This window comes from Syngnathoides biaculeatus, chromosome 7 (genome assembly GCF_019802595.1).
Source record: "Syngnathoides biaculeatus isolate LvHL_M chromosome 7, ASM1980259v1, whole genome shotgun sequence".
In the NCBI taxonomy this organism is placed as follows: Eukaryota; Metazoa; Chordata; class Actinopteri; order Syngnathiformes; family Syngnathidae; genus Syngnathoides; species Syngnathoides biaculeatus.
Genome location: NC_084646.1, coordinates 17,174,314 through 17,192,473, shown reverse-complemented (window position 1 = coordinate 17,192,473; position 18,160 = coordinate 17,174,314). Strand labels below are relative to the sequence as shown.

Below are 18,160 nucleotides of genomic sequence, written 5' to 3'. Positions count from 1 at the left end.
CCCCAGTAACTTCACTCAGTTGTGTGGTGTTCTCCTTTTCGAAAAGAGCTCCCGTATCAGAAGGGCTGTGTTCATCTCCCATAGTAGGGTCCACCGCGTGTTTTCATTGGTGAATGTCTGGGTGACGTCACGGACAGAGGATGCAGCCAATATGGTGACTACTTGGATGTCGGAGAATGACACTTCTGCAACTTTGCACATGGACGACGCGCTCTCCCCTCACATTTATTTTTTCATATAGACATTGAAGAAAATAATGTTATATGTATTTTTCATTACAATATCTATTTTAGAATGTTTATAGGATGACACTTTACCTTTAAATTTTTCTGACGCACCTACAGCACATCTCAACGCTGTTCTGGTGCCCCCATGCATGTCCTGTACTGTTCTAACATATTTCTCTGCCACACCAAACCTGGCACGCTGTCTGTCATGGGCTTTCTCTAGATCCACAAAGACACAATGTAGCTCCTTCTGACCTTGTCTGTACTTTTCCACAAGCATCCTCAAGGCAAATAATGCATCTGTGATACTCTTTCTAGGCCTGAAACCATACTGTTGCTCGCAGATACTTACTTCTGTCCTGAGTCTAGCCTCCACTACTCTTTCCCATAACTTCATTGTGTGGCTCCATCATTTTTATTCCTCTGTAGTTTCCACAGTTCTGAACATCACCTTTGTTCTTAAAATGGGTTAAAATGTAAAAAAAAAAAAAAAAAAAAAAAAAACATTGTATGCGGTGGTGACATTTAAGAAAGTTGATATTTTATTAATTTCAGAGCAAATTTAAAGTATTCACACAAACACATTGAGTAAATAGGCAAGAATAACTTCACCATTCAAAACAGAGAAAAAAAACTGTTGCATTGTCTTCCCACTTCACTTTTACCATGGGTACTAGGAAACATCCCATTCATCATCATAATGTAATGTAAAAAAAATGGAATAAGCACACATCGAGTGAACATACAGAAAACTACTTGCAGTGCTAACAGTGGTACTATAGAAGCAGTACTGTTGAGCTGTGGGATCCCTGCTGTTGCATCAGCAGTAGTTGGGCCGTAACATGCCCTCTCCGTGTACCCCCTAAATGGGAACTTCACACCCAAGTGGGCTGAATGCATCCAACTGGAGGTAGAGGTAGATTTTCCTGAGAAGTTTTAAGAGACAAGACACAATGCCTCATTTCCTGAAGTTCTGAATTAAGTTGAAGACGTGAGGAGCACACGTGCTTCCCTAAAAGAGTCACATTATCATCACATCATCATCTCTAAATGATCTTCTTAAAATGTAATCTCAGTGTGCTGGTTTGTGACAGCGTTTTCTTTCTTTCTTTTTTTTAAGCAAAGAAATAGCAAAAACAAACATAAATGATATAATTCATTGCCCTAAAAGCAATATTTCAGAAATACTCTACTCCACAAATTTTAGTAATACATGTTAATCCATACAATTGTCACAGCAGAAGGCATCTTATTACTTTGTCGTCATCATTGTCTGCAGTCCACCTTTTCCGAGGCAGACCGGATGTTCCAAAAAGCGTTCTGACCCGTAAGTGGTGGTTGATGGTCCATGAAGGGATTGACAGCAGCAAGCTTTCAAGTCATGACAGTCTTTAGGGTCGCTATTTCTATACACTGGATCAAATGAAACGGTCTAATCTAGTACATACAAAGCACTGTAGATCCACCAAGACTGCATCCAATCCAAACTAACTGCATTAATAAGAAAAAAAAAAAAAAAAAGTCAAATTGATTTGTCGAGTTGAGACGTTTTCCAGAAATGTTCCATTTTACAAAGAGGATCTTGCCTAAAAAGAGATATGGGAAAATGAAGTGTGACAATTTTAAGAGTGAATGTTAACGCATCTGAGATCCACGCGTTAAAATGCTGGCTCCAAAGTGTTTGAAAAACAACAAAATAAGGGGAGCTCCTACCACAACCTTCTTTTGCATCAGCCAATGGCAACAAATCAAGAAAGTAAAGTCCCGATTAGCTAATATCTGATTGTCTGTGGTCATTAGTGGAGGGCTAGTCAATATCAATATCAACTATTTTTTTTTCCAGCGTGTCAAAGTCATTGAGGTAGAAAGGTGTCAAAACAGTGGCTGAAGGGATATTCAAGAGTGTAAGGAGGTATACAGTGTTGTCACAATATCTCCTGATTGTCACGGTCACACGAAAACACACAAAAACACGGCAACCTCACATCGAGATGAAGTTGTTTGAGAGAGAGACAGAAAAAGCAGCAACTGTTCAAATGCAAATATCTCACTGAGCTGGTCGATCAAACGGAGATCCATATACCAGAGAGGGAGGGAGATGTTTGGGGGGGATTGTGTGCTTGAATGCTGCCTTAGGGGCCAAAAGGTCAGCGGGAGAAATGTTTTGGTTTTTTGGGGTTTTTTAAATGTTGATACTTCAGCTCGAGATTGATTGAATTCTAGGGCATACCTCCCCCAACGAGATGCTTTTAACTTGAGTGCATTGATTTGATTGTCAGCTCTTTACAGCATCTCTTGACATCTGCTACTTAAGACAAAACCAAAAGCATTTCCCAAAGTAATATAAAGCACTTCTTCTTCATAAACTAAGATACAGAACCCAAAGCAAGCGTTTACACAATGTAAGAAAAGACCAGCAGGTTAATTCATTCATCGTTAGTCCCCACTCTAATATGCAGGTTTGTTAATTCAAAAAAAAAAAAGCAACATTTGACACGTTTTTAGTCATGCTTTGAAAGTTAGCTCAGCTTCAGTGTGCATGTGTACTACTGTACTGTCCTTGCTACTTGGTCTCCACAGAATCTGCTCCCAGAATTTCACGAAGCCACCTCAATCATACAATGTCATACCTTCATGAACACTAATAATCATTAAAAAGTTGTTTAATTAGTCTTCTTACCACATCACTGAAGCGTATAGTCTATAAAATGTCAAAATGAAGACTGCCGTGTAGTATTACACTCCTGTAAGTGAGGTTACTAATAATGTATTGTATACTCATATAGTTTGATCCGACTTGTTAAACGTAACATTACAACCGAGAGGCACGAGACATACAATGCTGCTGATCGCACTATTTTAACCCAACTTCAGTTTTTGAAGCTATAATATTTAGGTAAGAAAATAATTTGTTTCCTAATGCTTTATTTTCTCCTTGGCTGCGTTGTGAACCCCAAAACGGTTTCCGGTCAACACTGGGACCACAAGGTTAAAAGGACATGTTCAATCAGTGGTTGACTTGTAGTACCAGGTGGTACCTCATGAAATGTGACACCCCAAAAGACTAAACGAGTTACTAAGACACCAATGAACAGCTGCGATTTACTCTTGCTCACATCTGGTTTGGCAATCAATCACTAGGCACAGCGCCCACTAGTGGAAAAGGAATTTTCATGTCAAGGTCCCATGAAGGAGTATTATGGATTATTCATTCTGGAGTATTGTTACTCGGGATAGTGAAATTGTGAAAAATCTTTACAAAATGGCGACGTTATAGGAATGAAGCTGTTATTATTACACAGAGAACGTTTAAACTAGCAGAAATGTTAATGTAACAGTCTGAAAAACAGTCAAGAGTTCCTTCTACTTTCTATAGTCCTTGTCCTTAAAAGAGTTACAAGTGATCTGAAGTCTATCCCAGGTGGTTTTGACCCATAGAGAACGGTGCAACCAGGACTGGTGGCACATCACAAGAACAACTATGGACGATCTAGAGATTGCAATGGATCAAACACTTAAGTTTTAGGAAGGTGGAGAGTCTTGTGAAAATTCGGGCAACCACAGGAAGAACATGGAAAGTCCACATAGGGACTTAGCTGAGATTCAAACCAGAACCTCACAACTGTGAGGCAGACATGCTACTCATCACAACACAGCGCTGCCTATATTGTACCTTAGTTAGTAATTCTCTCCAGGTTTTGTTGCTCTCATAAACAAATATTCTCCAGATACAGTATTTTGTCCACTTGAGTGGGTCCATAATACTCCTACATGAATTCAATTTTGTCTTAAAATAAATAGTAAAAGCGGTGAAGCGGGAGTCGACTATACATTCACAGTGTGAGCGGGGCAGACATGTTTACGTAGCAGCCGATGGTGGCCTGAGGCAGAAAAGCAAGGCGGCGATCACAGCAGCACCAGCAGCAGCAGCTGGTATCACTTGGCCCGAACAGTAAAAAGTGACAACTGGTCATCTCGTACTGTATAAGGCCTCTGAAAAATAATCTTTAAGCAAAGCGTGATTGCCTTCCTCTCTACAGTAGGAATGAGGTTGTTTGGGACAGCGTGGTCAGGGTTCACTGAAAGCTGAATGATTGTTGTAAGAATCTGGATATGACCTGGTCCTCCAAAACAGCAGGATAAGGATAAGAAGCACTTAGATGAGAAGCACAAAATTCATGCTCAACAAAAACACACACAAAATATACCTGTGTGTGTGTGTGTGTGTGTGTATATATATATATATATATATAATATATATATATATATATATATATATAATATATATATATATATCTGACATCCATAACACAAAAACATAAGAAAGCGCCAGACATAAGTTGAACCACATCACGTCCTCTTGAGACACAGCAAGTGCCCCCTTACACCTGATTTGTCCACGTGAGCATCTTGTCGACAACAAGAACTAAGTGGACTGACGGGTACTGTGCATTCCTGAAAGGAAATCCCTGTTCCTTCAGGCTTCATCCACAAATACGGGCATGCATTTGACGTTAAGACGATCACAAGAAAAGCAAGCTAAAAACAGGAAATTAAAGATGGAAAATTGTCTTTCTGCAGAGCTCAAGAAAAAGATTGCAAACAAGTATGCGGACACATGAGGGCTTCATTTGAAGTTGGCTGGTGGCCTTGGGACAGGGAAAAAGAAGACAAAGTATGAATTCAGCAGGGATGTCGAGCTATCACCTCGTCTGGTCGCCGGCGTAGCGACCAAATATATTACTAAAGACTGCTCTACAACGGCTGCCGTGGGAATAACGTTTCAGGTTTTGCACACAAGTAGGTCACAAAGGTGCACTGCTTTGCACCCTGAAAGAAACATAGACTTTTAAAGCTTTTCTGATTAAAAATAGAAGATATCTTGTACTCTTTTCTTTCAATAGATTCTAAATATATAAATGTTCTCCTGCAGCTAGAGGATTGATAAAGATTTAAATGATAAAACACTATAATGCTTGAAAATAATGATAAACAACGAGTAAAAGGTCAAATAAAAAGAATCCCTCCCCTCGAGGATAAAACATTACTGTCAGTCAGTTGTTGTGTTTGAGAGTGTAAACAGTGCATTACCCCTTCCTGTCCTGTCTCCTTTGTTCTTCCATAAGCTGTATTTGTATGTAGAAATAAATAATTCACAGGTTGCACATACATTTTTGTTTAACATATACTGGCTCTCTTTTTTTTTTTTTGGTGTATTTTCCCCCAAAATTATTGTGGCCATGAAGAACAAAAGAGGTGAGTTGATGACGGAACCTGAGAGTGTATTTCAAGGGATCGAGTTGGTTTGCGTCTTGTGTGTATGCATTCTCTTTTTGGCATCGACTATTATACAAAATGAGGTTGTTGGGTTATTTTTTTTTTTTTGGCTTTACGTAGCAAAGTATGAAAAAAAAAAGGAAGGGGAAAAGCTGAGGCTTTGTTAAGACACTGGGTTGCTGGAGGTTGAGGTAGGTGTGGTCTGCTGCTGCAGGTGATGAGGAGAGACACGGCTGCCGACAGGCTTGCTGGAGAGGGACGCGCCCGACGGGGCTGACCCGGCTGCTGCCTGAGCAAAAAGGACACCTGGAAAACAAAGACAAAAACAAACTTAGAAAAGTCAAAAGTGGGAAAATTCCACAGGACATTTCGAATGGGCCCGGTAATTGCAGCTAGCCTGCCACCCGCAATTGTGGAGGTGCTACTGCAAGTTGAACTTGCCTTCTAGAATTAGATATTTTCAAATTGTGCCTCAACAAAACTAACGGTCTTAGAAATGGTACGATTTTGAACAACTCTTAAATCCGAAGAACACAATCCCGACTGTGAAGCATGGGAATGGAAACATCACGCTTTGGGGCTGTTTTTCTGCAAAGGGACCGGGACAACTAATCTGCGCAAAGGAAAGAATGACTGGCCAGTGTACGGTGAGATTTTGAGTGAAAACCTCCTTCCACAAGCAAAGGCACTGACGATGAAACACGGTTGGGTCTTTCAGCATGACAATGATCCCAAAACAACCCACAGGGAATGAAAATGGCTTCTTTGAAGCATTTCAAGGTCCTGGAGTGATCTAGCAAAGTCTCAAGATCTCAACCCCATAGAACATTTTTTAGGGAGTTGAAAAACTGTTGCCCAGCGACATCCCCAAAACATCACCGCTCTAGAGGAGATCTGCATGAAGGAATGGGCCAAAATAGAAGCAACAGTGTGTGAAAACCCTGCGAAGATTTACAGAAAACATTTGACCTCTGGCATTGCCAATGATGGGTACATCACCAAATATTGAGATGAACTTTTGTGCTGACCAAATACTTATTTTCCACCATAATTTTTCATATTTCTATATTCTTTCAAAATGAAACTGGAATTTTTTTTCCTCCTTTTGTCGTTCAACAATTACAGGCCACGCTCATCTTTTTACGTGAGAAAATTTGCACACTTGGTGGCTGACTAAATATTTTTTTGCCCCACTGTGAAGAGACAAAAAAACTATCAGGTTGACAGCTGTAATGTTCGTCCCGGCTGGGCAGTGGAGCCCAAATCGGCATCAACTTCAATAGTGAATACCATCCATCCATCTATTTTCTTTGCCACGGGGAGTGCTGGAGCCTATCCCAGCTGTCAACGGGCAGGAGCCGGGGTACACCCTGAACCGGATTACAGCCAATCGCAGGGCACATGGAGATGAACAGCCGCACTCACAATCACACCTAGGCGCTCGGTGACTGTCCAATTAATATTGCATGTTTTTGAAATGTCGGAGGAAACGGGAGTGTCTGGAGAAAACCCACGGAGCCACGGCGAGAACATGCAAACTCCACACAGGTGGGGCCAGGATTGTACCTGGGTCCTCAGAACTGTGAGGCCAACACTTTACCAGCTGAGAGACCGTGCCGCCAGGTTAAAAACAGTGTATGAAAAATTCTTAAATGTGGGACGGGGGTGATTCATACAGCTTTAAAGTATGTAGGGAAAAAAAAACCTTGATGCCATTTTCACCTATTGCAGGGGTAGTCTTGACCCTAACCGCCAGAATAAAAAAAAAGAGAACTCACTGTAGTTAGTGTTTGACGTTAGTAAATTTAAAATGTCATAGGTTGGGCCTCTCATCAAAAGAAGATTCTCTGCAATTTGATCAAGTGTCTACTTTAGTGCAATTATGCATCAAATATGGAAATAAGTATAACATTAAAGCCCCCTCAGTCAATGAAAAACAGGACACTTCATCAACTCTTCTATAATGTATTTAATTGTAGTTTTGCTATATTGTTTAGTAGTTATAGTTAGTTCTTATCTTTTGCTATATTGTTTAGTTATTATACTTTCTTATCTTTAATACAAAGTTTTGAATAGAGCATGATGAAATAACTTACCAGTGTACATGACTCCGTTAAGCTCTACTGACATGCTTATGCTGTTTGTCCCGTTGGTGGTGAGGTTCATGGCAGAGTCCTGCCTGCCATCTGAAACACCAACAAGCAAATAGCAAAGCTCTATTAACAAAAGCAATGCAGTCAGGCCGAAGTTAAAACTTCTATGTTCAGTGTGTTGACAGACAAAACCAAAAGTCAGCGAGCTGCACCGCTGATTCACACTCACAACTCCGGGTATATGTATGTGGCCACACATTTAACGTTTTTCCAAATTGACATGTAAATTCTATACCGAGGCAGACATCTGCAGATATGAAACCAAGAGCAAGGGGACTAAAGTGTGAGGTCGCAAAGGCAGGGAATCCCCCCCACAAGCACATGTGGTTGCATGTTTTCCCCCATGTTTGTTACTTCTACTACCTGCGTAAGCTAAACAGGCCAACGTTTTGGCCCACTATCTCGCTTACAGGTGTTGAGGTTTGGGGTACCTTGTCAAGCTTCTGTTTAGCCATTAGACAAACACCAACTGAAACCAATCGAACAATTTGTGGAAAGTAGGTTGCAAACGTCTGAGGTAGAAAGGCAAAAACCCACACAGCGCAAAGAAGAAAAGCTATACTACTCATTTTTTACTTGCTGCACCATTTTGGTACTTTTCTTTTTTATTGTGACATAATTTTCTATTGTGTCACTGTAGGAACACATACAATACAAAAAGAGTTAGAAATATTGGGCTTTTTGATTAAATTTCATGATGAACCTAAAATAGACCATAACCTTCATAAGTAAACTTCATCGGACCTTTTCCGGACTTCACTAGTTTTTGGACAATGTGGTGTTCTCTAAAAAAATGTTTTTTGTTTACATTTCCAAAAATGCCAATTTTTACGCCTACCTGAGACTCCAGTCTCTCTGATCTTTGTTGCAACTACAACTTGCTGACAGCACTCCAAACTCAGTAGCTAGTGCCCTCTGAGAACATCCTTGAAAAAAATTCTAATTGGACCAAGAACTAGATTGGTCACTGCATGGATAAAACACTTGTGAATTTTGTTGTTCACCTACTTGCCAAGAGATTTGCAAAAAGTATTAAAATGAACAATTGGACTTGAGCAGTAAAACATGTAGAAATATAAAAAATCAACTTATATTCACTTACCTGTAAATATTATCAGGCATTTTAGGTTTACTGTACCCTAAGATTTCCCCTAGAGGCCAAATACCGCTAACGTTTTTGTGAGTAGCGCATTTATGCTTTGAGTTTTACAATTTCGATTAAATGAACAGAGACACAAGAGATTTTTTTCTCTCTCAATATATGCAAGCCGGTGTTTGTTAAACCACCAGATTTCATGGCATTTGTTTCATGTGTTCAACCCAGAGGCAAACGAGACTGTTTCCACCCGTTGCCCTTCTGTGGCCAATACCTTGTTGGTTGATGCGGATATTCATGGGTATCTGAGCTGTCATGGCCAGCAAGTTGTGTTGCAGCGCTCTCTGCAGCAGTCGATGGTGCTCCTCTGCCGGCAGTGCCATTTTCTTCTCTGGTGGCTCACCGGCCTCCAGTTTGTCCCTCAGCTGTTCCAAAGCCGCAACCTGCGCCGCCATTGCCGCCTGGGCTGCTGCCGCCTGTACGGCGGCCACTGACTGACCCGCTAAGGCTCCCACTGGCATGCGAGGCACACCGACTCCATGAAAAGGCTGTCCGCCCTCTTCTTCTGGTTGGAAAGTAGGGAGGAAAACGTTTTTTTTTTTTTTTTTTTTTTTTTTAACCTTAACACCATGTATCATGGGTGTCAAAAAACATGTTCTCCTTCTCAGTGAAACAAAACATAAATCATGTTATGTTGTTACATGTTATAACCACATTTGACCTCATCCAACTAATTTTACAGCATCTACCCCACAAAAACGCAATTAAAAAAGTAAAGGCTAGCACAAAATGCATTCTTAGGTTTGAAAATGTTAAATGGATTTAAATGTATTCTTTTATACAATCATAACTACAGTTGCGGTACATGCCAGGAAAACTCATTTGGTAGATAAGTAATGCCAAGAAAGAAGAAGAATCAGTGGCAAAATTGTCACACTGAATTGGTCTCAATAAGCCAAAAAAAAAAAAAAAAAATCATTCACGTCACCCCATTTTCCTGATTCTATATAATCATGTTGCTCTGCGTTGTAAATGTTTTTGATATGGAACATCTCTGGGTGGTGTAAAACATGTATTTATCTATTTGTGGAATGAATAAAGACATATTTCAGTCATGGGCTGGGCTGGACCACAGCCAGGGGGGGCATGGCCGCTGCTCTGGGCGGTGACAGCTGTCACCGCTCGTAGCAGTTTCATATTGGGACTGTAATTAGGCTGTGTAATTGAGTTGGAGTTTTTGTCACTGGCATTTGCCAGTTCGTTGTGGGTTGTGCCGTGAGTTTGTGAGTTGCTTTCACTGACAGTAGGAATCTCCACCACTGAAAATAATGTAATGTTGAGCTATCCTCGTCACAGTGTTTCTGTGCCACATCAGCTTGAATTAAACTACGCTTAACATCATGTCCTCGTCTTGGAGAACTGCATTTGGGTCCAGCCCCGCACCGGAGGTTCGCGACAGAACGAACTGGCCTGACATGGACCCAGCAGACTCAAAAGTGATTGACGCGAAACCTCTAGGCCAGTGGCTTAAAGAATTTATTGCCCAACAGACACAGCAGGCCGAAGAATTTGCTGCTTACTGCCGCCATCACGAGGAGCAATGGGAGCGGAGATTCAGCAATTTCCCTCCGGCAAGGCCACATCTGATTCTCGCCCATTCACCGGTGGCGACTGTCCCGCTGCTGAACCACGCTCACGCCTCGAACAGGACCGAGCTGCAGCAGACGTTCGTGCATGCGTCGGTGCGGACCAAGCTGCAGCCGACGCTCGTGAACGCATCGGTGGGGACCAAGCTGCAGCCGACGCGCATGCATGCATCAGTGGTGACCGAGCTGCAGCAGACGCTCGTGCGCGCCACGGTATCCACCGATCCGCTACCGAGCCAAGCTGACGTTGCTGTGGCAACAGATCCGACGCCGCGCCACAGCCACGTCGCGGTTTCAACAGATTTGCTGCTAACCCGCGCTCGGGCCACGGTAGTCACCGATCCGCTACCGAGACAAGCTCACGTTACTGTGGAAACAGACTTCCAGGTGAGTGTTGAAGTAAAATAGTGGACTTGCGAACCAAGACGACCCTGCCATTCTGTCGTTAGGGTTTGTTTTCCAAAAAGACAATAACTCCAACTCAAATATACAGTCTAACTACATTCCCAACGTGAAACGGCTGCGAGCGGTGACAAGTGTCACTGCCCAGAGCAGTGGCCACGCCCCCGCTGGCTGTGGTCCAGCCCGGCCCATGACAATTTCTTTTCCAACACTCCTCTCTCAACATCACTGGCATTTGTGCTGTGCCCTCACCTTTCTTGATCTTCTGGATGGGGGTTAGCGAGGCCCCGTTGGTGCCTACGGTCAAACCCATAGTGGGCGTGGACAGCTTTGGCGAAGACAGCATGGTGGGTGTCCCGTTGGGGGAGTAAGTGAAGAGGGAGCCACCGAAGCTCTGTCGTCTGCCTTCCCGGCGATTGCTGTCGATGGCAGCCTGGAGTTCGTTGGGGTTGCTCAGACCCCTCTTGTCACATTCATATGGGTACAGGTACTTCATGTATCTGATGAGATAGAAATCCACTATAAAAAGGAGGCAAACATTGGGATTGGTTGGTGATCAGTCCAGGATGTACCCGCCCTCGAACCCAGTCAGCTGGGATAGGCTCCAGTATGCCCATAGCCCTAGTGAGGAAAGGCGGCTTGGAAAATAGATTTATGGGGACAGGCAGTCACTACACTAAGCCGAGTGAATGCTACATTGTAAGGTGCTTGGAATAGAAGACATCAGTGGTGAAGCAAATGGGCAGCGGGGAATAACCTGACATAACTTGAAAAGATAATGTTGAGAATATGTCATGCTCCTGGCATCCTGCCCAGGCTGGGTGTGGCTAGCCAATTAGTCGGCACACACAGTAATATGATCAGTGATACGGGGGTGCTGGAACGGGGCATGAACCTCAACGATCTGGCGGAGGACCAGTCGTCACCGGGTCCTATAAGTACCGGGAGTAATCAGCCGAAACAAGGTGCAGGTGTGTGCCGACTAATTGGCTGGCCACGCCCAGCCTGGGCAGGATGCCAGGAGCATGACAGAATATACCACAGGTTCCAAAATGTGAATATTTATCATGATTTCTTTTCCCACAAGTGTCATTACCAAACCTGTGTAGCTTTTGTTTACCAACAGGTGGGTTGACGATCAAGATGGAACTGAATTAGAACCCCCCCCAAAATCTCAATATGTAAAATGATCTCGGCGTTGAACCACAAGTGTAGTTTCAGTTCCTCATTCTATCAGTATGTTAAAAACAGGTGAACTGTGGTCATCAGTGTGGCTTTTAGCCTCAGAAAAAAAAACAAACAAAAAAAAAAAAACAACCATTTTCCATAATCCTCGTTCGAGCCAGAACAGGGGACACCACTAGAACTGGCCACCTGCCACTTGCAAGGGGCATACGGTGTTTGCCAACTACAGTATAGCACAGCTCTTTTGTTAGCGACCCCACGACATCGAGCACAAAAAAAATAAATTAAACATAAGCTCTCTAAATTGCTGATTCTCACTTATTACAGGTGGTTCTGGTACACACTCCCCACCATAAACTGAGCCTGACTACTTGGAGGAAACCCACAGAACAGGAGAAGCGCAAACTTCACACAGGAGAACACGAAACCTCATAGCTGTGAAATAGACATGCTAACAACGAGGCCACACTTGCTTAAATCCTTTATGTGCAATTGTTCATACAAGGACTAAATGGGGAACATAAGAATGAGGACACATTAAGATGTCATGAAAAAGGTGGTGTGTGTGTGTGTGATCACTGACTGTGTGCGGAGAGTGAAGGCTGCACTGGTGATTGAGGTAGGCAGATTGAGTCCCTTGGTGATCTCCCTCCACAGTTTTTTGTTGATGACCTCCACCAGGCCGCCCTTCTCCGTCACCAGCCTGTAGAGCATGTACAGATCCAGGACCTGCTTGGCCATGATGGGAATACGATTCACAGGGGTTCCTGAAACAACACCTCTTATGTCAGCATGTGTCGTACAACAAGGGCTTGAGTTGCATTCAATTTAATCATCAAAGAAACAACATTTTTCAAAATGGTATTGCTATCATCAAATCATCAACCAATGGAGCTGAGCACACTGGTTGATGTTTTAATGACCTGCAGGGGGCGCACTCAGCTTCTCTGATCAGGACCAGCAGACCCACCTAGTGCGATTGTGACAACTTGGAGTGGCATTTTGTCGTAAACACACACCTTTTGTCTCCCATCTTTAGTTGCTGGCTCCTGATATATATCAGCCATGAATCACCAAACTGTCACACTAACCACGGCCGGTATTCATGAAAGGGACATTCATCTGTACTCAATGAACCCTCGAGAATTTCTGCTGCCAAACTGGTAGAACACATTTTTTTTTTTGCTTGTGTGTCGGACGGTGTTAAAGGTAAAATGATCCCTTCCCAGGCTTTGATAAAGTGTACGCCTTTACTGCAAGCACAACCTGGGAACCAGACTATATGACCAAAAAGAAATCATGTCTGAATTGAATAAAGACCCCACCCAGTTGAGTGAAAGATGAGCGCACGGCTCTGGGTCAGCCCCACTTAAAGAGTGTGAGTCTGACACAGCACATACCGGCCGGTGGTATAGTGTGAGGAGAGCGTATGTGTTACAAGAGAAGAATCTGTTACACGGCTGCAATAGTGCTAACTATAGTGACTAGGAACTAAATTACATTAAAAAGCAATATTACAAATAAGTTGCTGTTCTCATAATAGTGGTAAAATTGCAAAACAAATTACTCAAATTACAAATGACAAATTAGCCTAACCTAAAAAACTATTTCGCTTTAGTAAATAATTTTATTTCACAATTTATTCAAAATTACATTTCCTGAATTGACACAACACGAGACATTTTTTTGGCTGACCTGACTTGTGACTAACCGATTTGATTATTGTGGCTATTAATCATGATGACAACACATTTCATGGTTTTATTTTTGCATAATGTTTTTTATGATTTCCATTCTTGTTCTTACTGGAACGATGAGTTACATGTGGTCCATTTTGAACATCCACTTAAGTAACAGCGATTGTTCCTCAACAAACTGCTTACCTCTTTTCTGCATGAAACTGAAAAGGTCATCCAGAAACTCTTTCCTTTTTGGGTCTCCGTCTAGTTCATACAGCTGTGGAGAGAAGGAAGAGGAAGAAGAGGTGTGTGCTTTTACAACATACTACTACTACCTGTACTGTACTACAAAAAGGATCAACAGGCAGGTGCACAGACATTTTGGGGGGCGAGTGCTCTAACTTGCCTATAAAGGGCTCCAATTGCCCAAATTATTCATACAATTAAAGAAATCAGTAACATATATTTAACTTTTATATTTAAGTATGTTAACACAATAACAAATACAACAATGATAAAACTATGAATAAAGGAGCTGACTATAAACAAATATCACATTTTATCCATCCATCCATCCATCCATCCATCCATTTTCTTAGCCGCTTATCCTCACAAGGGTCGCAGGGAGTGCTGGAGCCTATTCCAGCTGTCAACGGGCAGGGGGCGGGGTACACCCTGAACCGGGTTACAGCCAATCGCAGGGCACATCGAGACAAACAGCCACACTCACAATCACACCTAGGGGTAATTTAGAGTGTCCAATTAATGTTGCATGTTTTTGGGATGTGGGAGGAGACCGGAGTGCCCGGAGGAAACCCACAAAGGCACGGGGAGAACATGCAAACTTCACACAGGCGGGTCTGGGATTGAACCCAGGACCTCAGAGCCGTGAGGCCGACGCTTTACCAGTTGATCCACCATGACGCCTTCACATTTTTATAATATACATTAATAAGCAAGAAAAATAATTTTAAAACTTTTGTACTATTTCTTAACCTGTATTACTCAATTGAAAAAATGGGAGGAGGGAATTAAAAATAATTGATAATGTGGCTATGGAAATGTGCACATCCACTTATAGATGGGAATGTGTTTGTTAACAATTAACCAATCACATTTAAACAAGTTAAACGAGGGTCAGCAAACACCTGACACCTTTTAAAGTCCCTCTGATTAACCCCAAATAAATTAAGGTGAGAGCATATGCACAGTGACTCAAACAAATGCCCCTCAAATACCAAAACATGCTGTGGAATTGATGGCAGTCAGGGTAATTTTTACATTTTGAATATTGATGAATGAAAAAAAAAGGGCCACCAAAAAACTGCCATTTTTTTCTTCAGAGCAAAAGGGCAGGGGGTTGAGCACCACCTGGTGGCTATGTGTGCACACACCTGGTGATTGGCCACGACTGAAGAATTGCACAGAACAGAAAAGTTACATTACAATTACTGTGACAACTTTTTGTCAACATTTCTGTTAAAAAAAATAAACTGTGGCAAAAAGAAATATCTCGAAAAAATTACAAGGAGTCCACATTTAGCTCGTGCAAGGAGACAGACATTGAGTAAAATGATATAGGTCAGCTGCGATCGGGGCCCAGATTGATGGAAAGTTCCGTGAAAGTTTGCAGTAAAAGTGGGGCACCCACCTCAGAGTCGGAGCCTATTGAGCCTTTCCAGTTTGGCAGTGTACCCGGAAATAATCATAACATTTTTTGGCATCAAAAAGAGAGCAAATACTCATGGCTCACATTGCATATGAGCGCAAACATCACATGAAGACAAGAACCTCTACACAAACACACACACAAACACCACACAACTCACCATTAGGCCCCAGAGCTGAAGTGATTATTGCTTTTCAGACCTATGGAAAATTAATCTTTCATCAACTATTTAGTTGATCAACCATTTTAAAGCAAATAGTGTACAATACAACCTGCATGATTCTGATCTAACATCTTAAACCTCTATTTTTACTCATCTTATGAGTCTGATTTTTTTTTTTTTTGAGAAAGTTATTAGATTATAAAAATCCATCCAAACATTTTCTATCCCGCATTGCCTTATTAGGGCTTACAGGTGTGCTAGGGCCTATCCTAGCCCGAGTTCGGGGGAGGGATGGGATATCCTTCAAACTGGTCACCAGCCAATCACAGAGCATATAAAGTATAGGAAAAAATCTCACATTCACACCTAAGGGCAATTTAGAGATTTCAGTGAACTAACACGATGTTTTTGGAATATGGGAGGAAAACAGAATACCTGGAGAAAACCCTAGCAAGCATGGGGAGAACATGAAAACTCCATACAGGAAGGACAGCGCCTGGATATGAACCCATGACCTTGGAACTGTGAGGAGGACGTGTTCCACAGTCGGTCCTTTATAGACATAATTTGATAATTATCAGAAGATCACATGTAATCATTGTTTTCCTGGGTTAATAATTTGCCCACCCTCCCTCAAAACTAGTTTTAGCTGAACAATGTCTCATTCTTTGTGCATATTGGGCACTGCACAAGCATTGAACCACAGATGTCATTTAAACATTTGCTAGAATTTGAAACAAGACAATTAATTCCACATTATGCTAAGAACTGTATTTATTTTTAATCCTCCGACCTTAAATGGGCGCATTACTGACAAAGTCAGCAGTGAATTAATGCAAACCCGTCACTGACTGTTGGGCAAATCTATAGAATTTACACCAAGTAATTTGTTTTGAATGTTGGTGTGCTATGATCGATGGCAACTTTTATGGATGGGAACGCAGTTATATTTTGTGTGCTCGCCTATCGAGAGGAAATGAAAAGCTTGTACGGCTGAAATTGTGTAGGATGTGACAGAAGCGCCCTTTAACCAGTAACAGACTGACCCTCATTGGGGCATTCAGCCCTCATTAGAAGACTTCAAGCTGCCATCAGATCTTATCATGTGTACGTGTGTGTGTGTGTGTGTATGTGTGTGTGTGTGTGTGTGTTGGATGCATGTTTGTGCATGTGTAAAGGGGGTTGCTGGATTGAAGAGGCTTGAATGAGATGGGGTGGTGGTGGTGTGGTGTGTGTGTGTGTGGGGGCGGGGGTGGGGGGGGGATTCCTGCTAATGTACAGGGCTGCTGGAGACAAGGGGGAGTTTTAATTACAGGATGCATGCATTTTGTGAAGTGCCGCACCATAAATCTTGGAAATGACCCCTTTAGACCCTTCCCCCACCTATTCTTTATTTGCTCTCCATCCATCCCTCTCTTTATCACACAAACAAATGTTTCCCAAGTGCCTGGTGGTTTTACTGCGGTATGAATGTGTAGCGCAACATGCCCTCATTACTCAATGCTGCAAAAATGATGCATGTTTCTTTATGATTAGAAGGGAGTATGTTATGAGTTTTTTAACTGGTTGGGAGAGGTACACCTGCACAGTCTGAATGAATATAAATAAGGGTTGCATTTAAAAAAATGCATTTTGATGCTCAGCTTGACAGTAAGACTGTAAGGTATCAATAGAATAATGTTTCCTGTTGTTCAGTACATCCAGTCCTACAGTATTGCACACCAAACCACAACAATGAGCAAACTGTTAACTCTCAGGCAAGGCTAGTGATTGAGCATTAATTTCATCATTTATCTGTGGCTCTCATTAGATTGTATAAGAGATTGCGGCAGGTCATGATATCAGGATAAAGGTTTAGCTGCACACTGCAGGAGTTGTCCTATATAGTTTCGTGTGTGAAATGCATCGTATCCCTTTGGCTAATTTGTATCCAATTTTAAATTACATTCGGTACTCACTGTTAACACAGATGTGGACACGCATCCTGCTTTGTGTTAGACCGCAACGACAATAACAGAACACTGCACCAATTAGGAAGGAACAGAGCCGAATCCATGTCTGGGTATCTGGGACAGCTGGAGCAGTGGAGGAGCTCATTCAGAATGCGGAATGTTTTTTGGACTCCATTACATAATCCCTGATGAATCAGTTCATATGGTCAGTTGCCATTTTGCCACCAATGTTTAGTTGTGTGTTAGCAAACAAGGAGCATTTGTAATCGAAGTGAGTTATAGAGGCGCTGGTTCAATTTCCATGTAGAAATGGTGACAGAAATACAAATCACAGATTAAGATCATATGACTGTAGTTCTTAAAATACTGTAATAGAATTGAGGTAATAGTTCCTTGTTTTGTCAAACTTTTAACCTGAATATGCCAATGAGACTTATATCGACCATGCGTCTGCTGTTTGCAGAGATGAAGTGCACTCCATTTTTCCTTCAGTTACTTGATGATTAAAATAATTTCCAATGTTATCAGATGATATAGTTTTAAGTTTCGTTCAGTGATGATAAAACTGGGTGCCAGCACCTACAACCACAGACATACCTTATGAGGCAGAGCTGGGTGTGGTTGGTGTAGGCTTACTGTATGGTTTTCATGTTTCTAATGTGTGAGAGCAGGGGTTGCCCCCCCCGGATTAAAGCTCTGGTAGTTGGATAA

At 42.1% G+C, this 18,160-nt stretch overlaps 1 protein-coding gene across 4 annotated transcripts in view; it reads right to left on the bottom strand.

The window, feature by feature from the left end:
• Positions 1-4,536: 4,536 nt before the first annotated feature.
• The window catches only part of arid3a (AT-rich interactive domain 3A), a 45,740-nt gene continuing 32,116 nt past the window's right edge, over positions 4,537-18,160 (bottom strand). For 3 of the 4 annotated variants that reach the window (XM_061826137.1, XM_061826138.1, XM_061826139.1), the window contains 6 exons: positions 13,870-13,942; positions 12,570-12,753; positions 11,054-11,301; positions 9,028-9,318; positions 7,601-7,690; positions 4,537-5,810 (listed from right to left, as the gene is read on the bottom strand). In XM_061826137.1, coding sequence (XP_061682121.1) covers positions 5,668-5,810; positions 7,601-7,690; positions 9,028-9,318; positions 11,054-11,301; positions 12,570-12,753; positions 13,870-13,942 — 1,029 coding nt within the window. In that variant the 3' untranslated portion in view covers positions 4,537-5,667. The remainder of the gene's footprint in view (positions 5,811-7,600; positions 7,691-9,027; positions 9,319-11,053; positions 11,302-12,569; positions 12,754-13,869; positions 13,943-18,160) is intronic. The other variant, XM_061826140.1, reaches the window with a different exon arrangement.